Consider the following 25,903-nt stretch of genomic DNA (forward strand, 5'->3'; position numbering starts at 1 on the left):
TCTATTTAAAATAACAGCTGTTCTTTTGAACTTTCTATTCGTCAAAGAGGCCGAACTACGGTGGAAAACACATGCAAATAGAAAAAGCACCAGCAAATCAAGAAAACATCTTCATCAGTTTGACAGCAGGTGGTGCAAATGCTCACAACGCAAACAAATAAAGAAACGCGCTGCAAATGCTCACAACACAGCCAAATAAAGGATTTTATTTGCAGCGCATTTCTTTGTTTGGTTGTGCTGTGAGTATTTGCAGTGCGTTTCTTTATTTGGTTGTGTTGTGAGCATTTGCAGCGCGTGTGTTGTCAAATTGATGAAGTTGTTTTCCTAATTTGCAGGTGTTTTTTCTATTTGCAGCGCGTTGAGCTCTCTCGGCCACCGTACCGAACTGTTTAATTGACACAAAAATATTATGCAGCACAACTGTTTTTAACATTGATAATATTAATAAAATCACACTGAAGACTGGAGCAATGGCTGCTGAAAATTCAGCTTTGCCATTACAGAAATAAACTTTTTAAAATGTAATAAAAGCAGTTGTTTTAAATTGCAATTATATTTCATAATATTTCTGTTTTTACAGAATTTGGATCAAATAAATGCAGCCATGGTGAGCATTAGAGACTAAAACAATTAAAAATCTTACCCGCTCCAAACTTTTGAAAGGTAGTGTACGTTTCTCCTGTTTTTACATCCTTTAACACTCATTTAAAGTTACTTTAAAACACTAATAATTTCATAACACTGTTAAATGTAATCTCAAAATAAATATCCATTTTTATACTGTATATTACAATGTTGTGGTGCCTAAATTCACTTGTTACATTCAAAATGATCACAAAAAAAAAAAAAACACAAAATAGTAAACAATATAATTATCAGTCAGGTAACGGTTATTGGCCATAACATGAAAATAAGCTTATCGGTATCAGTCAGAATTAATTTGGGTGCATCCCACACTGTAAAAAAAAAGAAAAAGTTGAGCCAACTTCAAATTTTAAGGCAACCAGCTTCAGCAGATTTTTGAGTTTGCTCAACTTATTTTTGTGGGAGATTCTCAAATTTTTGTTGTATAAACTCCAAACAGAAGGTTTGAACATCAATCCAGCATGTTTACCATGTCTGTGTCGTGAATTGGGCTGCTTTCCCTCCTAAAACAGATAAACAGAATAAATCAAATTAGTCAAATCAACACACACAAACAGCATTATTTATTTTTTTATTCTCTAAACTGTACTAAACACTCTCACACTGTATCTTAGCACCTAACCTTGTACCTTAAGCCCCTGAAATCCAGTTTAACCAGGTGTCATTAAATTAAATCATATTTTCGGCATTAAACAAATCGACTCTTGATCGTATGGTAGGAAGCTACTGTACAATCCCTAGAACTGGCCTGCACTGTGTTTAGGGCATTGCAACCCGATTTGCATAATTTCTGTAGTGACTAAAACAACACAGATTTATGAGTGTGTGCAAATAAACAAAGCAAGAATAATACCCGGCAGGGAAAGAGAGGAGGAGAAAGAAAGAGATAAACATAGAGACAGAACAGAGTTGGTGTATTATATTGGTGAATTTATCACACTTGCCTGCAGTCTGTAATAAACCCTGTGCATACCTTAGAGTATGAGTACAGGAAATGCTGAGTGCCCCCTTCCCCTGGGGGCTGCTGGTAAGGCCAGGACTGGGTCATGTCCTACGGAGAGATGAGAGCACAGAGGCTAAAAGTCAAAATGACTTACAGGTTTGGAAAATGAACTTTTAAAGGTATTATTATATATGTCCTCAGATGTAATGTGTATCTTTAATGGACCCCTTTAATGGAAATGTATCTACAGTATATCTATTGATAGTTTTTTTTTTGGCCATTAGAGGCCATTACATCAGGGGATTTGCACTGGCTGGGATGGTTGTGTTGTGTTTTGACGCATAAAAACATTACAAGCTTCTTCTATATGCCATTTTTAGGAACTCTTAACTTAAAGGGATAGTTCAGCCAAAATTTATATCCTGTCATCATTTACTCATGTCATTACAAAACAGTACGACTTTCTTATGAATACAAAAGAAAATATTTTGAGAAATGCCTCAATATTTTTTGTCCATACAATGGAAGTCAATGATCACTAAAACTGTTATCAACGTTCCACATTAGACAGTTTATACAGGTTTGGAATTACATGAGGGTGAGTAAATGACAGAATTTTCATTTTTGGCCCTATGATCACACCATCTGTAATAGTATGTTAGATGACCTTCTCATTTTTTCCCCTCAGAATATATTAAATTATCAAATTAAAAAATACATAAATTAAAAAGACATAAAATCCATAATAAAACATAAAAAACTTTAATCAAACTATCAATTCATTAGGATTTTAGCAGCAGCTCCTCCATTTAGCTGATGCTTTTCAAGACATATATTGCATTTAACCTGGCTGCTGTATTGATTTTAAATTCCAGTGACAAAAAAAAAAAAAAATGTTTGCATGTTGCTCACAATATAAGCAGGTTTTGCAGAAGCAATGCTTTATTTACTGTAGATTCTGTGTTACTAAAGAACAACTGTTAATCCACTTAATGACTTAACATACACCAGCAAGAGTTCATGACCTTTTGATAAAGAACTTACAGTATTTTTGGGTTTGAGGAAGTTTCTGGCATTTCTGATAATATGTATGATTAAATTATTCCTCAGTAAAAGTTCATTGTGTAATCTCTGCCTGGAGCTGTTTTTATTAGAGCATGCGTGTGTGGTACAGAGCAGGAAGCAGTCTGTGAAAAGGTCATGAGCTATCTACTCTGATAGTCGTTATAGGAAAACAGATGTGCAGTGTTTGACTAATTACAAGCTAAAATTAAATGCTCATGGACTGACGGTCATTTATCTAAGTGTAAAATGTTGAGTCAGAACTGTTTCAAAAAAAGGAGCACACAGTAATTTTTTGGAATAAATTATACATGGCTGACTGCTAATTGAAAATGTATGCAATGGTACAAATGATTGTTTAGCATCCATGCTGCTAAAGGCTGGAATACACTACATGACTTTTAAAATCTGAACAGATTTTTAAAACACTAGGCATCATACACTTACCGACTATGTAAATAGTGACAAAGGAAAACTGGGCATCATACACTACTATGCGACTGAAGATCATACACTACCAGACTTTAAAGTTGTTCCGATCACAACGAACTCCCGCAGAAACCTGCGCCTTGTTGCTAGGAGACGCATGACAAATGAAAACATATGTGTTCTAAAATCGGCTGAAAATATCAAACATGTTTGATATCCTCCGACTGGATGGAGTCAAAGTCTGTGACCATCATACAACACGTGATTTTCTGTGGAATCTGTCAGCTGTAATCTGCAGACTGGCTCCGACTTTCCTCAACTAGCGTCAACTTGTTCAGACTGTAAAATCGGGGGAAAATTGGGGCAAAAATCGCGTAGTGTATTCCAGGCTTAAGTTGAACACAACTGCAATTTTGGCTAAGGCCAAAAAAAATAATAAAAGAATAATAATAATAAAATACTGTTTACACTTCCATGTTCTGACTTTGGTCATACATAGAGATGGTCAATGGATGAGCCAATGTTTCATGTGTCAGGATGGTGAAGATGCTCAATATTTTTATATTTCTTACACTTTTTGGGGAACTCAAACTAATAATGGTCACATTAGTGAACTTTGGTGTAATTTTGGGGCAAAATAGTGTAGCGATGCATGAAGCACAGCTCACACAGAAGTGGCGAATCTGTTGCAAATCTGTGCGAACCTGCTGCAAAATTGTTTGGCCTCATGAGGTATTTCTGATGGCGTAGACTCCCATTGAAATGACTGGATTTTGCTCACGAAAATTTGCCAAACAACAGTACATGTGACCACAGCTTTGTAGCTGTCTGTGCATACAGAAGAAAGAAACTCCTACAGGTTTGGAATAACTCCATGGTGATTAAATGATGACAGCTTTTTCATTTTTGGGTGAACTATTCCTTTAAACTTGGAAAAGAGAAAGAATGTCTAATGTACATTACATTTATGCAGATGCTACAGCAACAGATATTTCCACTTTAGGCAAACTAGTTATCAATCCTAGGTCTCCTCTTCATCTTTACAAATTAGTACAAAATTAAAGATGCCTTAACACACTATACACACAAACTGTACTGGATTTGTAAGTGATAACAACAGCGGCCTTTCATTTTTAAACTCCACCATGTCTTCAACAGTCTTCTAAAGATGAACTGCAGAGCAGTATCATATTGTAAACATACATTATACACATCAATCGTTCTTCCTAGCCTGTAGCAATATTTCGAAAACACACTCCTCCCTCCAGAGCATAACTCTTCCCCCTTCCCTCTCGTCCACCTGCTTCATTATCTCTCTCGCTGCCTTTAGTCACTAAGGACCCATCTCTCCTCACCAACAACAAGGCTTCCCAGGTGAACCTGCAAATGCCTCTCTGTCTCTCTATGTATGTCCCTCTCACTCTTTATAGAGGCTTTGAAATGGCCAGAGCCATTAAAAACAACTCACTCTCTCTTTCACCCTGATTTTTTCCTAATTTAAAATACTACAAATAAACATTAAAAAACAAAATCAAAGATTAAACGTAATTTGATTAAAAGATTAAAATCATGCTCAGTCACATGAGCCAATAAGTCTAATGTAAGCCACATATGTCTAATAAAAGCTGTTATATTTTATGTGGAACTGAGATGACTCGTGTGCTACCACATTAAGACCATTTAACCACCCAAGTATTATTCACTTTATTTCAAGAACTTCTATGTTATTGGCAATTTTCTGTTGAGGAATATTTAATCATAGCAGACTGTTGATTTGGCATTTCTACAACTGAAAGAGTACAACTAAAACACCATTTTGAAAAGGCACAGACAGACTCACACACTAATGCTTGCAGATACACCTGTTGTGCTCTTTCTAAAAATACCTATGACCACAACACCAGCCATGAGAGGACTTACACATCTATGCATATGCATTGTTCACCTACACAGAATTCAGACTGATGGTAACAGACCATAATATGATGATATGAGAAACTCAGTGCTGTATTGTACTGTACTGCAATGATCCCACACATACAGAACAATGCAAATGTTCACGACTTCTGCTTATCAAAACTGTGATATCGAAGACTGCATTTACATTTACTAAAACATTCATCCCATGCAAAACTGGGGCAAAAGGTCATATGCGTGAACACACAAACTGTTTGATATATTAAGTGATCGTGAAACAAGATCTTAATATTAAAGATGCATGTAGTAAAATGCTTTCAACAGAAAACTACTAAACTACCTTAACATACAGAAACGCATTTTACATCTCAGTCAGATGTCTGGAAACCACTGACTAGAAACAAAGACTTGAATCTGCATAAGTATTTCCCTCCAAAAATCAGTACCGCTGCATTTCATATCTGTCCTTTTAGGGTAAGTGGGTCTGTTCTCAATAGACATCACATATGAATTATTGTTCATTTAAATAGCACTTGAATTACTCGTACCTAGAAATGTTAGTAATTCATCTATAGAATAATCCTCCCCTGTTTCATTCAGTAAATGATCAAGCAGCCTCATTAATATCCCGACCAGAAGGGCTAAACTGCATAATATCTTTTGTAAACACACAACTCAGCTAAAATAAACTCAGCTTTAGTGGCTCCAACCCTTTTTTGTGGAGATTATTATACGATCTTCCAATGCTAATTTACAGTGTCAGGGTGAAATTGTCTTGTAGTATTTTTTTTTTTTTGCAAAGAAGAGACACAGTGCTTTTAACCAATACTTAAGTGCAGTTATGCATAAAGCATGACTCTAAAGAGAATTTATCCCCAGTCTGGTTCAGAGCTGTTGGGATTATTTGATTTGAATAACCCATTAGCATTTAAGGATGTATATTGAATGGGAGTCAAACCAGCATTTGCAGTAGAACTGACGTGCTGGAGGAAAAACCTGTAGCTCAAATCAAATAGAAACAAGTACAACATAATATACAATGAGCTGGTGTGCCTGAAGGGTTTTACCCAGCATGGAAGGGGTTTATTTTGTAGTAATGACAGGCTGACTGTGCATTATCTTACTTACATGAAATACTGATTTAAAATTATGGTTATACTTTATTTTAAGGTGTCCTTGTTACAGTGTAATTATACGTTAGGGTTAGGATACGGGTTTGATTTAGGGTTAGTTTCATGTAATTATGCATAATTTACTGTTATTACAATTTTGCACCTTTCTCAGAAAAAAGGTACAAAAGCTCTCACTGGAACGGTACCCTTTCAAAAGGTATTAATATGTACTATTTAGGTACCAAAATGGACCCTTTAGGGATAAATACATTAGGGTGTCTTTTTTCAAAAGGTACTGCCCCAGTGACAGCGTTTGAACCTTTCTTTCTGAGTGTGTACATGTAACAAAGACACTGTAAAATAAAGTGTTACCAAAAGTATTTTATTATATAATTACACTCTTACTCGTCCATTATATACAAAAATAATTGAATCTAAAATTATGAGATTGACCAGTTACAATCAGGCATTCCAGAAAGATGTGTAATAATGAATTATTATTTTGTGTAGTGCACATTTTATGAAATTCCAATACAGTTTGGATTAAAGAATTAAATGTAAGGCCTTTCTACTGTATATTTATAGAAAGATGTCACAGATATCTATACGAAAATAATATTACCCTGGAAAATATCTGAACAGTCATTTCCAATCAGTACTAATCAATATAACACCACTTATTATAAGCTGAGCTCCATATTTGTAATCAAACCTTAGGAGTACACTGCAGCTGAATATAATGCTGCACAGCTGACATCTGCATATATCTGCAGGTGATTTAGATGCCATATGGCTGTCGGCACACATGCACTTGTCTGAACTGAAATATACATAAGTGTCCTCAAAAGCTCTCAGTGTAGGGGCTGACTCACACACAGCTAGAGGAAATTGTAATGTTTTTTTTTCTTTCTTTTTTTTTGATGATCCCTTACTTTTTTAATAAGCCTTCTTCACAGCACCTGTTTTATTACCCTCAAAATGACTGAGAATGAGTCATTTGTGAAGCCAGTGTGTTTGCATGAGTGCAGCAGTGAATGAGTGTGTGTGTGTGTGTGTGTGTGTGTGTGTGTGTGTGTGTGTGTGAGAGAGAGAGAGAGAGTGAGTGAGAGAAATCTCCAAAGTTCAGAAGCTAAACTAGGTGTATTTAACCTTAGCCTACTCACTTAGCACTGGTCCTCTTTGCGCCCTCAGCTGATCTTCAACTCCTCTTCTCCCAGGATTGTTTTTTAAATTACTATTATACTCAAATATGCGTCAGTAAATATTAGTACAAGCGAACCTAGTCATACAGCGCGCAAAATCCCCTAGATGCCATCGGGTCTCTGTGGAGAAGTCCAAACCGAGATACTAAAGAGATAAACATGATGTAACAGCAGGAGAGGCAGGTGATGATTGCCTTGATAGAGCGAATAAGCTCTCCGGAGTGACAGAAGAGGAAGTCGCTTTTTAAAAATTTGAATTTGAATGTTTTGTTACACCACCGAATCAAAGCTGCGCGCGCCACACATCAAAACCGAAAACACCAAGCTGAGCTCAAAGGAATTCACACCGGAAAACAGTTCAACTGACAAAACCATAAAGCATCACATCTCAGAAGTTCTCTAGTGTAGACTATAGAGATATGACAACGCATGATTCTTCTAACTATCCTACAGATTTTTTCCCCCCATTATTACTCACATACAAAGCAATAATCAGCATTTTCAAACATTTCGGAGACAAAAGTTAGAATGGAAGCTAGAATGGTACCTAACGTTAAAAAGACTGGCGATGAGAAATCGTGTTCGCCTGAGGTAACCATGGAAACAGTACGCGACTCGTGTACATTTCGTGAGAAGCAACATCGGACGGAACATTGACAAAACATAAACAATAAACAACAGCCATTATTTACCACTTGCCTATATACTAGCACATCACAGGTATATCACAAAAATGTTTGTGTTTTGTTTAAAAAGTTTAAAGATGTTTAAAGAAGTTGACGTTTGTCTAAGTTTGGGGGAAAAAACGAAATAAAAATAAAGGGTTGCGCGAGACTGCACTCCTAAATGTTCGGTAGAAATTCATCATTAACAGCCTAACAAGAAAAAAAAAATCAAATAGGCTATAGAGAGTAAATTGGATAACAAACAAAAATGGTCGTTATCATCATGTTTTGGTCTCTCCCTGAAAAACAATGGAATTAAACGCATTAGGTTTGTATGACACTAACCTGGGATGCGTGCTGAAGCATGAAACAAACACTTGCAAGTTTTCCCTTACTTCCATAAATGGTAGGCATGTTGAGGTCGATTTTTCAGTTGTCCATTTTGGCAGGTACAGAAGCGCAGAACCGCGCACCGCAGGAGAACGAGCGTCAACGGGTCACGCATCAGAGGCACGGTCGGTGTTTCTGTGGAAGCACGCGATGGGCGGAGGCTGATGCACCGGAGGCTCGGCGTTGTCACCCAAACATCGCGTCAGAGCACTATGACGGCGATGAACGGAGATGCTCGTAGATACACTCCTGCGTAAGCAAGCAGGGAGGAGGGAAACAGAGTCACCCAGAAACTGAAGCATGAATTCCTCTGGGAAAGCGAACAAAAAAAGTATCTATCTATCTATCTATCTATCTATCTATCTATCGTAAGGAAGACCTCACCTAAATTCAGTTATGATTTTAACAAAGCAAACACATATATCTTTTCAAATATACAAAATATAGGCCTATAGAGCCTAGCCAGGCTAGGCTAGCCTATATCTGTGAAGACGAAGGAAGAACGGAATGAAACCTTTTACATGCCCACAGAAAAGGATTTGGCAAGAAGTGATTTCCACTGAATATCCAGATGTGTCTGAATGTGTGTAGAGAGATAACCCTGTGTTACTCACTGCTGACTCCCAGATCTGTTGGGAGTCCATCTCCCATCACATTGCTTCATACATTTCACTGAAAAGAAAGAATGCAAACAGAGCCTAAAATCTTTAAGGATATAAATGCACCATGAAAGCCATGATACAATTTACGATGATGCTTAGAGATATGCGCTCTCTCAGTCTGTGAACTTATTTTTCATTCTCTTGTATGAAAGAGTTGCGCCAAAAAAGGAACATCAGTGCATTATGACATTTGTTTGTGGCTGTGTGAGACTTGCTACAACTATTCCTGACATCTGACACAGACAACCACCTTGTCCAATAAAGAAACATTAGGAGACTAAGAATCTCAAAATGACTGATTTCCTACACATTCTAGCCATCTTGATTTGTTGTTTTCCAAAAAATGATGTATTTGCACTGGATGTGTTTGAGGTTGATCAGCTTGACTCATGGGTGGCCTGTTTATAGAAAATACAGCCATTTACATTCTTCTAAAACATATGTACACATAACATCTAAAACAACTACAATGAATTAAGATAAATTTGATTTTTTTTTTACACATTAAAAAAACGGCCCCCATAATTATATGTAAATAAATATATATATACATATATATATATACTGTATATACAGTCATGGCCAAAAATATCGGCACCCTTGGTAAATATGATCAAAGAAGGCTGTGAAAATTAATCTGCATTGTTAATCCTTTTCACCTTTTATTTAAAAAACTCTAACCTTTCATTGGATAATAAGAATTTAAAATGGGGGGAAATATCAGTATGAAATAAATGTTTTTCTCTAATACACATTGGCCACAATTAACGGCACCCTTTTATTCAATACTTTTTGAAACCTCTATTTGCCAGTTTAACAGCTCTAAATTTTCTCCTATAATGCCTGATGAGGTTAGAGAACATCTGACAAGAGATCAGAGACCATTCCTTCATCCAGAATCACTCCAGAGCCTTTAGATTCCCAGCTCCATGTTGGTGCTTCTTCTCTTCAGTTCACCACTCATTTTCTATAGGGTTCAGGTCAGAGCACTGGAATGGCCAGCAGAAGCTTGGTTTTGTGCTCAGTGACCCATTTTTGTGTTGTTTTTGAGGTTTGTGTTTGGATTATTGTACGGTTTGAAGATCCAAACATGGCCCATTATAAGATTTCTAACAGAGTCAGTCACTTATTGATTTTTTTATCTGTTGGTATTTGATAGAATCCATGATGCCATGTGTCTAAACAAGATGTCCAGGACCTCCAGCAGAAATATAGGCCCACAACATCAAAAATACAGCAGTATATTTCATTGTACACATTTTATCTTTTTTATCCCTGTGCTCACTGCTCACCAAACCCATCTTGAGTGTTTGCTGCTAAAAAGCTCATTTTTTTTCTTTCATCTGACCATAGAAGCCAGTCCCATTTGAAGTTCCAGTCGTGTCTGATAACTGAATATGCTGGAGTTTGTTTTTGGATGAGCTAGGAGAATTTTTCTTGAAACCCTCCTGAACAACATGTGGTGATGTAGGTACTGTTTGACAATTTTTTTTTTTTAAGGTTTTCTGACCCGAGACTCAACTATTTTCTCCAGCTGTGTTCCTTGGAGAGTGTTCAGCCACTCAAACTCTCCTTCTCACCATGCATTAGGACGATATAGACACACGTCCTCTTCCAGGCAGTTTCATAACATTTTATGTTGATTGGAAATTCTTAATTATTGCCTTGATGGTGGAAATGGGAATTTTCACTGCTCTAGCTCTTTTCTTAAAGCCACTTCACTAATTTGTGAAGCTCAGTTATCTTTTGCTGCGCATCAGAAATACAGGTGCTGGTCATATAATTAGAATATCATCAAAAAGTTGATTTATTTCACTAATTCCATTCAAAAAGTGAAACTTGTATATTATATTCATTCATTACACACAGACTGATATATTTCAAATGTTTATTTCTTTTAATTTTGATGATTAGAGCTTACAGCTCATGAAAGTCAAAAATCAGTATCTCAAAATATTAGAATATTTACATTTGAGTTTGAATAAATGACCATCCCTACAGTATAAATTCTGGGTATCTCTTGTTCTTTGAAACCACAATAATGGGGAAGACTGCTGACTTGGCAATGAGCCAGAATACGAACATTGACACCCTCCACAAAGAAGGTAAGTCACAGAGGGTCATTACTGAAAGGTGTGGCTTTTTACAGAGTGCTGTATCAAAGCATATTAAATGCAAAGTTGACTGGAAGGAAGAATTTGGGTAGGAAAAGGTGCACAAGCAACAGGGATGACCGCAAGCTTGAGAATACAGTCAAGCAAAGCCGATTCAAACACTTGGGAGAGCTTCACAAGGAGAGAACTGAAGCTGGAGTCAGTGCATCAAGAGTCACCACGCTCAGACGTCTTCAGGAAAAGGGCTACCAAGCCACTTCTGAACCAGAGACAACGTCAGAAGCATCTTAACTGGGCTGTGGAGAAAAAGAACTGCACTGTTGCTCAGTGGTCCAAAGTCCTCTTCTCAGATGAAAGTAAATTTTACATTTCATTTGGAAATCAAGGTCCCAGAGTCTGAAGGAAGAGTGGAGAGGAACAGAATCCATGTTGCTTGAAGTCCAGTGTGAAGTTTCCACAGTCAGTGATGATTTGGGCTGCCATGTCATCTGCTGGTGTTGGTCCACTGTGTTTTCTGATGTCCACAGTCAACGCAGCCATCTTCCAGGAAATTTTAGAGCACTTCATGCTTCCTTCTGTTGACAAGCTTTATGGAGATGCTGATTTCATTTTCCAGCAGGACTTGGCACCTGCCCACACTGCCAAAGGTACCAAAAGCTGGTTCAATGACCATAGTGTTACTGTGCTTGATTGGCCAGCAAACTCGCCTGACCTGAACTCCATAGAGAATCTATGGGGTATTGTCAAGAGGAAGATGAGAGACACCAGACCCAACAATGCAGATGAGCTGAAGGCCACTATCAGAGCAACCTGGGCTCTCATAACACCTGAGCAGTGCCACAGACTGATCGACTCCATGCCACGCCGCATTGCTGCAGTAATTCAGGCAAAAGGAGCCCCAACTAAGTATTGAGTGCTGTACATGCTCATACTTTTCATTTTCATACTTTTCAGTTGGCCAAGATTTCAAAAAATCCTTTCTTAGTATTGGTCTTAAGTAATATTCTAATATTTTGAGATACTGATTTTTGACTTTCATGAGCTGTAAGCTCTAATCATCAAAATTAAAAGAAATAAACATTTGAAATATATCAGTCTGTGTGTAATGAATGAATATAATATACAAGTTTCACTTTTTGAATGGAATTAGTGAAATAAATCAACTTTTTGATGATATTCTAATTATATGCCCAGCACCTGTATATTCTTTGGTTTTTCTCATTGCGATGGATGATTAAGGGAATTTGGGCTTTGTTTTCCCTCCTATTTATATTTCTGTGAAACAGGAAGCCATGGCTGGATCATTTCATGTTCATAATCACCCTGGAGTGCTCAATATTGTGAATATGAATGGGAATATACTTCAGAGATATTTTACTCATAAGAATTTCTAGGGGTGCCAATAATTGTGTCCAACCTGTATTTGAGAAAAACATTTATTTCATACTGATATTTCCCCCCCATTTTAAATTCTTATTATCCAATGAAAGGTTAGATTTTTGTGAATGTTTTTAAATAAAAGATCAAAAGGATTAACAATACAGATTAATTTCCACATCCTTCTTTGATCATATTTACAGAGGGTGCCGATATTTTTGACCATGACTGTATATATATATATATATATATATATATATATATATTTATTTATGCATGATGCCAGGGTGTAGATTTCTTACTGGTCTTACTGGTCCAAAAAGCGTCAACCCTCTGATGATATTGTGGCTAGATTTGGCTCAGGTTGCTGCTTTATTGTTAAGTCTAAGGGACATTTTCATCCGTTATATGTGCACCAGATAAATTAAGTCTGATCACTATAATTTACCAATCAGTCTGCATGATTTAAGGTGATTTGCAACTCATCTTGCACAAACAGTGTTTGTGTGCATGATAGTGACAGGAATGCCCCAGATGTGCTGCCGATCCTTCTTTCTCACAGTTGTGGTTTCATTACTCAGAGCACTCTTCTTATAACCTCTCAGTCATTACTCACAGTCATGAAGAGAGCGCTACACCTGGAGGACAAAAATAATCAAAAATAGATTGAAACCGAGAAAGCGCATGTCAGCGCAGTGTGAGAGAAAGATACGTTTTATAGCATACAGTATTAAAAAACAAAAATCACATAGAAGTGGAAAAATTGGACTAAAATGAATCAGTGAAGTTTATTTAAATCTAAAGCACTTACAAGCATTTGACAAAAGGATATGCTTGTGTTTGAGAGTTTCATGAATAATGAATGTGCATCTGAGGTGTTTTTGTACAGGCAGAATATTTTCTTGAGTTTCAGTTGTCGCTACACAAAATGGAACAGACACACAACACACACTTGTCATAATTTAAACTGTAATCATAAAACGCTAATGTATAACAATAAACAGGCACAGCCTTATTTTTGTGTCTTTTATACATAATACATATAGTATTGCATTTACATATAATGCAGAACTATTGAGATGAGCAATAAAATATAGACATTCTTTGCTCAGATGGTGTAAGATGGTGGCACTAATGTATTTTACAAGCAGACACGCTGATAATTATTATTTTTTTAAATAAGCAAAGACAAATAAAAAAGGACACTAGAGTGATTAAGACCGTATACTTCAATGTAATATTGAATCAAAATGTTTAAAGAAATTAAAAAGGTGTGAGGGTCCACCTAGAGAGTTCTCTGGGAGGAAATATCACAAGGACATCCTTGGTTACAGCTACTAGAGATGGTGGGTCTGGGGGATTGTGAGTAGTCCCATGGCAGGCCTGTTAAAACATGACGTTCTGCCCTCCCAGCCACAGAGGGGTTGCTTCTCTCCTTCAGTTGATTCTTGAGACGAGCACTGAACCTCTACTGGTATCCATGGTGACCCATTGGGAACTCAGATTCCTCTAGGTAGCTAGCCAGAGGATTCAGGGGGGAGCAGGTGTGAGTGGTAAACTGGTGGTTTATGCTGTCTATCCAATTTAACTAGTGAACAGTTTTGATAAATGTTTCAGTTCCACCATTCATGCTCATGCTGATCTAGATTATACTTGGTTACTCTGACTGCCAGTTTACTGTTATGCATGACTCGGAACTAAAGGTGTAATGGCTCTTTATTGTCATTTGTGCAGGGTAACAGTTTAATTGTACACTGTACAAGTAAACTCCCTTGATGCTTAGCAAGAATTGCATGGAGAAATAAATAGCATACTGATATTTAGAAAATGAAATAGTGGGAAATTATAACAGGAAACTAACTATAACACATAACTAATGTACTCTGTTTTTGGTTTTATATAAAAGACGTATGGAAGTGTGTAGTGCAAATGGCAATATCATGTGATGTATTTGCAATGTATTCTCAGCACTTGTAATGCAAGTTGTGTAACATGTATGTCCAAGGTCTATGTTGTGCAACAGGAGGATGGCTTTTGGATGGAAATTTATCACAGTGTTTAGTGGTTGGTGGGATTAGTGGGGGAGAGGTGATGGGTGAGAGTCATTTATAAGGCTTGGTGGCTTACGTGAAATCCTAATCTTAGCTACTGTAGTCACACATGAAAATACAGTAGTCAACATTTGAAGTGGATCGAAAAAGTTGTCCTAAGACAAGAATGCATTTTGGTTTTAGGACAACTTGGATGAAAGGTTTTGATCCACTTCAAATGTTGACTAGTGTATATAAGCTACACTACTGTTGAAATGTATGAGGTCAGCATTTTTTTAACGAGTTCATGTTTAATGAGCCAGTAAAAGCATTTAGAAATATTTCCATTTAAAAAAAAATCTGTTCTTTTGAATTTCCTATTAATCAAAATAACACGCACAAAAAAAATATTAAGCAGATAGCAGAACAACACATTTCAATATTGATAATAATAAGAAATGTTTCTTGAGCACCAATACAGCATATTAGAATGATTTCTGAAGGATCAAGTGATACTGAAGACTTCTGGCTGCTGGGAAAAAAAAAAAAAAAAACATACATACATACTACTATTCTGGATAAAGGAAAACAGACTACTGAAGAACAACAAATTACACAAACTTCTTACACATTCTTACCTTGCTTTTAAAAAGACTGGTTTCCCACTCTCATCTGTTTTGAGGACTGGTGAGACTAGCCAGTCTAAACCAGCTCAAAACCATTAAACCATTTTAGTCTGGTTCAGCGGACTTAATGCTATGTCAAACTTGTCCTGGAGTATCCCCAGCCCTGCACTTTTTGTATGTCTCCCTCATCTATCACCTGATTCAACTCATTAGCGGAGACTGCAAGACCAGAAGTGGGTGTGTCAGATATAGGGAGACATTCAAAATGTGCAGGGCTTGGGGGTACTTCACGGAGAGGTTTGAGAGCCACTGTGCTATGTCAAAGGACGCCACCCTGCGGACTACATATGAACTACACTATTCTGATAAAAACAACAGTATCGTATAACCTGCCCAATAACGGGAGGTTCGAAGACTGCATATTTAAAATCCCCTATACTGAATGTAACCATGCATTCACACTCTCACAATGTACAGAAATACTTAACAACGTCCTTTTATTAAAGTCGTTAACCAAATGCTCCTTCTCGCTAATCTCTAAAAATAGATCTTGTAATAAATGTAAACTAGATCTTTCTGTTACGACACATTAGTCATGCAAAGAGCAGGTGAACCCATGCAGTCCACATGCAAAGCAGGATGCGAAGCCGACTGGTCACATATGCTGTGTCTATGCTGTGATGTCATCTGCCGGAAGATGCAGGTTTAGTGCGCTGCCTGTATTCCAGTGAAAGGCGTTTGACAGCTTGTCGTAATAAAGGAAATGGGAGCGAAGCGATAGCATTACTCATCTCCATGGAGCGCCATATAATGCGCCATTCCTCAAACAACACGTTTTAGAGGAAAATGGTGCCCAGTTCAACGACTGGTTAGTAACAGACAGCCTAATTCTTTCCCCTTTACAATCGGTATACTGAGAGCATCGACCTTGCTGGTGTGGCCATGAATCCGGCGGAACAAACGGTTACTTGGCTCATTACGCTCGGGGTTTTGGAATCACCGAAAAAGACCATTTCGGACCCCGATGGATTTCTGCAGTCTTCGCTAAGGGATGGGGTCGTCCTGTGCAGGTTGCTGGAGCGGCTGCGTCCAGGCACTACTGATAAAGTAAGCGCGCATCCTCCCTTTGGCGCACCGTGTTTCACTGTTCATTTTCCTGTAATCTTCACACTACACGCGCTTTGATATTTATTATAACACAAGTGGCATATATAGTTTATATATAGGTCACAACAGATGTTTAATCCTCTGTATGAATGTAAACGCAGCCCTTGCAGCAGCAGCAGGTCGGTAGAGGCGTTCAGTGCGCGCTAGTGCTGCTGTTGCTCCAGGCAACAACACTGGCAGTCGTCGATTTTATTGTGAGATCTGTACCAAGCTGAATGTTGAACGCATTTTACTGTTATATTTAATAGAAAACCAGTAAAACGTATATATTAACCGACTGTTTGTGAGATGTAAATGATAACCTACTTAGTATACGCTATGGAAACCTGAGGATAAGCGCGTGCAAATCGCATTACATGGCTGTGTATGAATAGCATTAATCTGTTAGGTATTATCAAGGTTAGCTATGAACCCTTGCTTATATTGCCTACACTGGAAATGGGCCGCCATAGACAGTAAATAGACAAAAAAGCAGATGCGCTCTCGTTTAAAGAAACAGTGTTTTTTTTTTATTCCCATAAGCCCTTGCTTCTGTCCGATGTAATGCAATGCAAACTGGAAAGGCATAACAAATGGCATTCAACTGCAGTTCAACACACGTTATTTTCGTATCTCAATTAAATTGCATAGAAATAACCAGAATGCAATAACATTAAACCACAGGATAGCGCAATTCTTAGTATCAGAGCGAAAACAATATATTCCACTGAACAAGATACCTGAGGGTAAATGCAAATCTATGAAAGGCATAAAGATTTTAATATGCCTCTCAGAGGGAACAGAATTCAAATTAGAAATGCATTTTTCCCCTATAATTAAAGTAGCACATGACCACTCAGGTAGGCTATAATGATATCCAACATGTTTTCTAAAGCAGTTCGCCTTTACCATAAATAATGCATGGAGTCAGTCCATCTTGGTTTGGTGTATACAGAGGGGGTGCGTTTTAAAAAATCTGTCATATTCAGGGTCAGCTCTGACAATGACTAACAGTCTATGACAGCAATAACCTCTTTTCAAGCTCCATCTGGTTTGCTTATCAAATTTCACATTCTCACTATGAACATAACAATAGGATGTTTACAGCAGGTGTATATCCTGGCAAGAGAGCTATGTGGAAGTAAAAAAAAAAAAAGAAATAATAAAAAAAAGAAAGTGGAAAAAGAAATAATAGTGCACTTGACATTTTTTTTAGACGGTGTTGGCAGAAGCATCATGTTTCTGTTGGGACTGTCCACAGGATCGGTCAGAGTGCAACACAACTAACCTGTTATGCAACTGTCATTTAATGCAACATAAAAATAAATAAATAAATATTACTTGTATGACTCATGTCACTTCTTTTTATTATTATCAGCACATAAACCTCGATGTTTTGACCCACATATCTGTCATAGTATTTTTGACTATCAAAATATGAAATTAAGCAATAATTGAAAAAAACTATCATACGCACTTAATTCTTCTGGTACATGCTCTGTGCAATAATGAGAACAAGTCTGTTTGATACTTGCTTTCATGTATAAGGCAGATTCGGGCAGTTACTGCCATTACTAGATTCGTTCATTTTGTATCTCTAAACAAATAGAAAATATTTTAATGAAAAGGGTGTTCAGACGTATAAGGATCCTGACAATTCACTACAACATGTAAATATATGCTAGCTTCAACTGTAATGCCCACAGACTTAAAATGAAGCATCCGTTTCCAAGCTATACAGTCTTAGGTATCATTTGCAGCTCGTAATACGATGACACTGCAAAGAAGGAAAGCTTTATTGACATTGCAATTTGATTTGCTGATACTTTCATTCTTGAACATCTCTCAGCAAATCAGCTCGTAATGTATCTGGTTGCCATAACAATAACTTAAAACCATACATTTGCTTCATGCCGTCCAACTTAGTGGAAGCATTTGTGGTTTGGTCTACATGTAGAATGACATTTTGCAGTTTTAGGTTATGTATTTTATGTTAAAGAGATGTACACCCAAAATGAAACTATTGTCATCAATAACTCACCCTCATGTCAAAACCCAAAACATTTGTTCATTTTCAGAATGCAGATGAAGATATTTTTAATGAAACCTGAGACTTTCAGTAGACTTAGATTAAATCACTTGATTCATATGCATCTCTTTTATAATGACTGTATGAAATTTTTAAACCATCAAAATTTTTGGTTGAATGGACTTTCAAATGGTAGGACAGATACCGGTCCGGTTTGATAAAAATATCTTAATTTGGGATTCAAAGACGAACGACAGACATATGGGTTTGGAACGACATGAAGGTGAGTAAGGGATGACATACTTTTCATTTTTGGTGAACTACCCCTTCTTAAATTATATGATGAAATGTGTTTAACTGTACATCTAACTGTACATGTAAATGTTAAAATCTACAAAATACGTTTGTTATTTGCATTCCATTCAGTTTTTCTGTAGATGCTGCTATTCCTATGATTATTTCAGATAAGGATGAGTGGGTTGGAAGGCACCTTCCATTAAAAATGTACAAGGATTCATTTGATCCCAATCTGATAATTTTGTAGTGTAAAAAATGGGAAACAGATTGCCACACTGGCAGAACCCTCTGGAGAACCTCTAGGCACACGTCTCTGGGGAACTTACAAAATGGAGCACACTGCAGTTCCTGAAAGAACTTAAAAAACTGTAACCCCCAGTAACTCCATTAAAAGGGAAATACTTTGAGGCACTTGAAATATGTCTTTGAAGTTCATTATCAAGTACACATTAAAATATCCAAGCTAGCTAGTTTAAAAGGTTGCTATAGTGATTCTCAGTGCCTATAGATTTCAATCTGACAACCCAAATGGTATTGTCAGATTGTATTTTCGTTTTTTTTACAGAGATAAAATTATATAGTGCCTTAATTCCTTCTGGTTCCACCCCAGACACATTTCAGTGCCAATCCACCCCGTGTTTTCCTTTCTGTAGTGTATGTTGGTCAACATATGCCATATGCCTTCATGCTGCAGTATACAAAATTTTTTGTCACTGAAACTGGCGCTGGAGTTTTGTCTATTTTGAATTTGACGTCCAGACATTTTCCTTTAAAAAATGCTTCACAGAGCGGCAAATACACTGCCACAACCCAAAATGTGATATATGTGACCCTGGACCACAAAACCAGTCATAGTCGCTCGGGTATATTTGTAGCAATAGCCAACAATACATTGTATGGGTCAAAATTACCGATTTTTCTTTTATGCCAAAAATCATTGGGATATTAAGTACAGGCCATGTTCCATGAAGATATTTAGTAAATTTCCTACAGTAAAAAAATTAATTTTTGATTAGTAATATGCATTGCTAAAAACTTAATTTGGACAACTTTAAAGGCGATTTTCTCAATATTTAGATTTTTTTGCACCCTCAGATTCCAGATTTTCAAATAGTTGTACCTCAGCCGAGTCTTGCCCTGTCCTAACAAACCATGCATCAATGGAAAGCTTATTTATTCAGCTTTCAGATTATGTATAAATCTCAGTTTCAAAAAATTGACCCTTATGACTGGTTTTGTGGTCCAAGGTCACATATACAAATGCCTGCTGTGTATATCAGAATGCATTCCCCTCATTTACCTCTCAAAATACCTGTTCTGACTGACGGACCCGTTTTAATTTCCCCCGCCAGAGCAGGGGTGTGTTGATCACGTCCCATTGTGTTCAGCGTCCATCTGCAAACGTCACTTCCTCCCGCTTCCTGCTGTCCATCTCCACGGTGCTGCAGATCTGTTTCGCGATGTGTGTGTGGATGTGGTGGTTATAGTCAGGCAGGCAGTCAGCCCGTGGACTCTCGTACAGGATACTCGAGCCAGTCCTTCACTCCCAAAGCTTTCACACTTTTCAACTGCTCTTCCCGTTTCCCTCAGATCTACCAAGATCCCAAGAACGACAGCGAGTGCTTGAGCAACCTCACGGAGTTTCTCAAGGGCTGCGCGGTTTTTCGCGTCGAGGTAAGTTGGTGTATTTATGGTCCTTTGACTCTACTGTATGTTGCTGAATTGGCGCCACAATGAAAACAATCAACAAAAGAGACATGCTGTAGACACAGGAGACACAACTCTGGACCGATGTGAGTGAGATCATGCCCTGCACATCGGTTCATTGTCACAGTCTGATGGGACAAAAGCTTGGTAATGTTATGAAAATGTCGCTAGGGTTTATTTGGTTGTGGTTTTAATTTCTGTCAATCAAATATCTGGATTTTGCTGGCGAGTTTGGTAGTGTGCGAGGGCTGTGTCATCTATGAATGGCTTTGCTTTGTCCATTCATGTACAGTTTGTCTATTTCATTTGAGTCTGCATGAATTTGAAGCTCTGGTGTAGATTCAAGCTTTGTTTTCTACTTGGTTAAGTTCAACAAAAGTGACTATCATGATGTTTCAACTTTTTTTTTTTTTTTTTTTACTCCAAGTACCCCAATATTATGATCATTTTGTGAGGCATATCCTTCCAAAAATATAAAGGCAAATATATATTTTAATGCATACAGGTATTTTTAGATATATACAGTATGGGAAAAATATTAAGCGTGATGTTATAGACATGTTTTTTGCAAAATTAAATGATTGGGTTTTATTTGTCAGTGCTATTATAGGTTATACTTTAATATTGATTGTATTATAATGTGAATTATGTTAACTCCATTTTTTTTACAGTTTTTTTTTTCTGTCCACCGTTAGAGACTTAATGGCCTAATCATTTAAAATTTCACAAATGTGGACAGAAAGACATACAAAGGGCTAGAGGGATTTTGATCTATGCGCATTTATTAAGGAACAGATGGTTCAGGGTAATGTTAATGTATTGTCAAGTGTATCTAGATGCGGTGAGGTTGAGGCCCATGTCACATATGGAGCTCTTGGTAGCCGCATAATGTGTGACGCTTTATTTAAACAAGTACTGACAATATCTTAGGAAAAGATACCCTTTTATCAAGTTCAGTGGATATCATTACTCCATCTTTGAGATTAATGCTGTGCCTGGTGTGCATCTAAGTCTGCTTCTACTCTGTGAATTCCGGGGTGTTTGTTCTGCTGGAGATTGTGTTAATGAATTCATGTCAGGGTTTGTTCGCATTCGTATACTTTCCCACAGTTCGCTTTGCTTTTTACCTCCTCTACATAGTGTGGGTTTAGGTTTGAGTTTTCTCATATGGAGCATTCTTGCTTTCGCGTTTGCTGTTGCACCTCTGTGACGGTAATTTGCTCCTCTCTGACCTGTTAAAAGGGATTCGTTTGACCTGGCAGTGCCCAAGGCTCCACTGGGGTTCAGTGCTGTCATCACCAGCACCATCACAGTGTGCTAAATTTTGGAATAGAAATGAGCTGTTAGTAAACACTTATTTTTAGTCTTATGTGTGGAAGATTACAGCTGTGAGCGCTTGTCACAGATATCGCAAGGACGTGTTATTGTTGTCATGCCTCCAGCCCATGATTTGTATGCACATTCCCAAATGACAAACCTCGCATATAGGTTATGTGATATAACTAGGCCTGATTGAAAAGCTTTTTTAATTGTCTGAGAGTTTGTTTTGTACTTTTTTTTTTTTGTATTAAAGTAAGACTCTTTGACCTCTGGGGATGAAAGCTTATCCCTTTGCTCCAAATTTGTGGTTTACAGGATTTTCGCTAATCTGTGTCCAGTTCGCTCTGCCTTATGAGCAGCCTCTTCTGAAGCTCCTTCACCATGAAGCACTGAGCTCATTCAGCTGTGATGAAGTGATCTCAAGCTTAACTAAATGCTGGCATTTTCAGATCTCCAGTCTGGCTATAAATTTTGTTTAGACTCTATCACGCAACTCCCACTGTTGTCAATGTTTGATTTCACTCTAAATGGGATCACCCCACAGTAGGGCTAAAATCACATCGAATTAAATAATGCACAGCGATATCCAAATATATAATTCTTTAATCTAGTGAGAGATTTTAATTAATTCTTTGTTTGTGTTTGTTTGTCTTGGAATTTATTGGAGACAAGCTAAAGATAATGTGTGAAGTGAAAAGTCTGCCTTCACATTATGACACACTTGAAACTGTAATGTATTATAAATATGATAAAAGGCCATTATTGTGTCATACACACTACTGTTCAAAGATTTGGGTTTGGTAGCCTTTTTTTTTTTTTTTGATGTTTTTGAAGTCTCTCTTGCTCCCTGAGACTGTATTTTTTTTAAAATCAAAAATACAGTACAAACAGGAATATTGTGAAATATTATTACTATTCAAAATAAATGCTTTCTATTTTAATATATTTTAAAATATAATTTATTCACGTGATGGCAAAAGTGAATTTTCAGCAGCCATTACTCCAGTCTTCAGTGTCGTACGATCCTTGTAGTCTTTCTAGTGCACTGATTCTTATTGTTATCTTATTATTATGTTGATAACAGTTGTGATGCTTTATATTTTTGTGGAAGCTGCGACACATTTTTTTTCAGGATAGATAAATAGAAAGTTCTAAAGAACAGCATTTACAAAAATATATTTTTTACATTATAAATGTTGCTAATGTAACTTTTAATCAGTTTAATGCATGTTTACTGAATAAAAGTAGTATTCTTTTTTTTTTTTTTTTCTCAGAGTTACTGACCCCAGACTTGTTTCTGATTATAATTACCAAAATAATTGAAACTGCACATTTTTCATTAAATTTAGCTGGTGGGAGAGCATCGAAGAACATCCATCATAAAATCTGTGATGGATGTTCTTATATGTTAGCTCAAGAAGTAGGTCATCGTTTTAAAACAGACATATTCCTGCAGTGATTTAGTAAATCACTCAAGTAGCAGTATTACTTTGAAAGGCAAAGCGCTCAAGATGATGCATTGTCCACTTATTCACATCCACACACACTTGTTTTTGCATCTCTCAGGGCATAAACTGTAATCAGAGCGGAAACTGATATTTTCTCCTGAAGTTCTCTTGTACACAGCCACTGATAGAAGTACACATAACTGTCCATCAAACAGTTATAATACTGGCAAAGATCAACACAGGACAGACCATATAGAGCTGAACAAATCAGATTTCTCACTTCATGAGCAAAGAGACATCAGTGACCTCCAGCTAACCACACCACCTGCTCAGAGGCCAAACGGCACACACAGAGAATGCCTGATGATTGCCTCCAATAGATGCTGTATGTGGACTCTCTTGTTGTTCATAACAGGTCTGGACGATATATATGAAATATTCACCATTTTTGCTGGCAAGCAATATTGTGAATATGACAATGATATCACAAAGCGACTTTTATTTTCCATTACGTTTTGGAAGACTAGATTAGTTTTGGGATGCTTCTCAAGAATTTTTCTTAAAATTAAATGCTTTTATAAAAACATACATTGGTAAATTTGGTATTTATGTTTACAACAGGTTTGATATATTGGTAAATAAAACTTAAAAGAATAAAGATCATTATTCCTTGTGTTCATATAGTGAAAAACATATCAAGATTATTTGAAACTAGATTTTTCCTTGTTCTTTGATATTGTGTATCGGAGTACAGTCTTTCTTCTAAATTGTCCAGCCTAAAGTGTGCGCATGGCTTAAATAGCGTGTCAAACTTGTAAACTTTATGTAGCGCAGCTAAAGAAATTTCCCATAAGCTTTAAGTGCTTGAAATAGGCTAGAGTCCTATATGGTTCTCTCACGGTTCTAACTGACATGTAGGTGGGCTAGATTAATGATGTTATATAATGTTTTTCTCTCTCTGTAGCCTTTTGAGGCTGGTGACCTGTTTCAGGGCCACAACTTCAGCAGAGTCCTCACTACACTGGTTGCCCTCAATAAAGTTACTGCAGGTAAGAATTATTCTATTTAGATTTTCATAATATAAATTGAGTCATTTTGAAAAACGTGATATTAAACACAAACAAAGAAACAATGAACTGTAACTTTAAAGCCTAAAATCAGTGTTATCAACAGTTTCAAATGTGTTCAAAGTTGCTGATGTGCTCTTCTTATAGTGTGTGACAGTGTTACAGATGTTCCCATTGGTTATTATTCTCCTCTGTGTTCTCTCTGTTGGTGTAGATATTGGCATAGGCAGCGACTCTGTATGTACCCGTCACTCTTCTGCCCACCGGATCAAGTCCTTCGAATCACTGGCCTCCCAGTCCTCACTGGGCCGATCTTCTAAATTGCTCCATAACCAGTTCCGCAGCCTTGTGAGTAACACTGGGGTGAGAACACTTAACCAGTCACAGCGGATCTCAATCAAAATATTCATTTATGTGTTTGCGTTACATCTACATTTACCAAAGTTAGGGGTCAATAAGATTATTCAAATGTTTTGAAAGAAGTGTCTTATACTCACCAGGGCTGCATTTATTTGCTTAAAAATACCGGAAAAAACAGTAATATTGTAAAATATTATTACAATTTCAACTAACATTTTCTATCTGAATATGTTTTAAAATGTTTCTCTAATGCAAAGCTGAATTTTTAGCAGCCATTACTCCAGTCTTCAGAGTGACATGATCCTTCATAAATCATTTGATTTGTTGCTCAAGAAACATTTCTTCTTATTATCAATATTGAAAACAGCTCTGCTGTGATGCTTAATATTTTTTTGGACACATTTGATCATTATTTTTTTTCAGGATTCTTTGATGAATAGAAAGTTTGAAAGGTCAGCATTTATTCAAAATAGAAATCTTTTGCAACATTATAAAAGTCTTTACTGTTACTTTTGATCAATTTAATTCTTACTAATTTCTTAAAATAAAAAATTACTGATCCCAATATTTGAACAATAGTATATAACATTTCTGTGTATGTGAAGAGCAGCTTGACACCCCAGAGCGTAATTGTCATGTTGGTGTATTTTTAACTACAGTAGAAAAGCAAAGATGTCTTTCGTTTGATGTTTCTAAATTAAATTGTTGGCGTTGTGGTGACAGTGTCCAGAAACTCTCCTGCGTAAACATATTAATTCATGTAAATGGGTCAGTTTTGATTTTTGGAACTTGTTAGCACACTATAAAGCTGCATCATGTAAACATAAGTACTCTCTCTCTCTCTCTCATAGGACATGACGGAGAACAGTAACACTCAGTTAGTGGTTAAAGCTCGCTTCAACTTCCAGCAGACCAATGAGGACGAGCTTTCTTTCAGTAAGGGTGATATCATCAATGTTACTCGCACGGAAGAAGGGGGTTGGTGGGAAGGATTCCTCAACGGCAAGACAGGCTGGTTTCCAAGTAATTATGTCAGAGAGGTTAAAGGGTCTGGTAAGTGTCAGTTTGCTGTGAACCAGTATAAATATATAAACACAGTGCACCATTATTAAAACTCTTTGTGTCTTTACAGACAAACAAGTGTCCCCTAGATCTGGAACACTTAAAAGCCCTCCCAAAGGTTTTGATACCACATCCATCAGTAAAACCTACTACAACCTGGTAAGCACATTTCCATCACTTACCCTTTTCAAGGCTCACCAGGTTGATTTGCTTAATTATGGAGAGTTTGTGCATAAACAGTAATCAGACTCAATTGATTTGTGATTGAGCGCAGCTGATTTGTAATCATTGTG

At 37.0% G+C, this 25,903-nt stretch overlaps 2 protein-coding genes across 15 annotated transcripts in view; one reads left to right on the forward strand and one right to left on the reverse strand.

Annotated features, from left to right (window-relative positions):
- aff3 (AF4/FMR2 family, member 3) overlaps positions 1 to 20,143 on the reverse strand; it is a 35,558-nt gene extending 15,415 nt beyond the window's left edge. The window contains exons 1-4 of one of the 7 annotated variants that reach the window (XM_058787880.1): positions 19,947 to 20,143; positions 8,321 to 8,614; positions 1,619 to 1,696; positions 1,115 to 1,148 (exon numbers count right to left, since the gene is read on the reverse strand). In XM_058787880.1, the coding sequence (XP_058643863.1) occupies positions 1,115 to 1,148; positions 1,619 to 1,696; positions 8,321 to 8,389 (181 nt within the window). In that variant the 5' untranslated portion in view covers positions 8,390 to 8,614; positions 19,947 to 20,143. Of the gene's footprint in view, positions 1 to 1,114; positions 1,149 to 1,589; positions 1,697 to 7,271; positions 7,934 to 8,320; positions 8,697 to 19,946 lie in introns of those variants that run through there. The other 6 variants (XM_058787885.1, XM_058787884.1, XM_058787879.1 and 3 more) reach the window with 6 other exon arrangements.
- The window catches only part of arhgef7a (Rho guanine nucleotide exchange factor (GEF) 7a), a 49,069-nt gene continuing 39,007 nt past the window's right edge, over positions 15,842 to 25,903 (forward strand). For 3 of the 8 annotated variants that reach the window (XM_058787889.1, XM_058787890.1, XM_058787887.1), the window contains exons 1-6: positions 15,845 to 16,281; positions 20,237 to 20,320; positions 24,086 to 24,170; positions 24,403 to 24,551; positions 25,400 to 25,601; positions 25,681 to 25,769. In XM_058787889.1, coding sequence (XP_058643872.1) covers positions 16,117 to 16,281; positions 20,237 to 20,320; positions 24,086 to 24,170; positions 24,403 to 24,551; positions 25,400 to 25,601; positions 25,681 to 25,769 — 774 coding nt within the window. In that variant the 5' untranslated portion in view covers positions 15,845 to 16,116. Of the gene's footprint in view, positions 16,282 to 20,236; positions 20,321 to 24,085; positions 24,171 to 24,402; positions 24,552 to 24,747; positions 25,001 to 25,399; positions 25,602 to 25,680; positions 25,770 to 25,903 lie in introns of those variants that run through there. The other 5 variants (XM_058787893.1, XM_058787895.1, XM_058787891.1 and 2 more) reach the window with 5 other exon arrangements.

This window comes from Onychostoma macrolepis, chromosome 09, assembly GCF_012432095.1.
Source record: "Onychostoma macrolepis isolate SWU-2019 chromosome 09, ASM1243209v1, whole genome shotgun sequence".
NCBI lineage: Eukaryota > Metazoa > Chordata > Actinopteri > Cypriniformes > Cyprinidae > Onychostoma > Onychostoma macrolepis.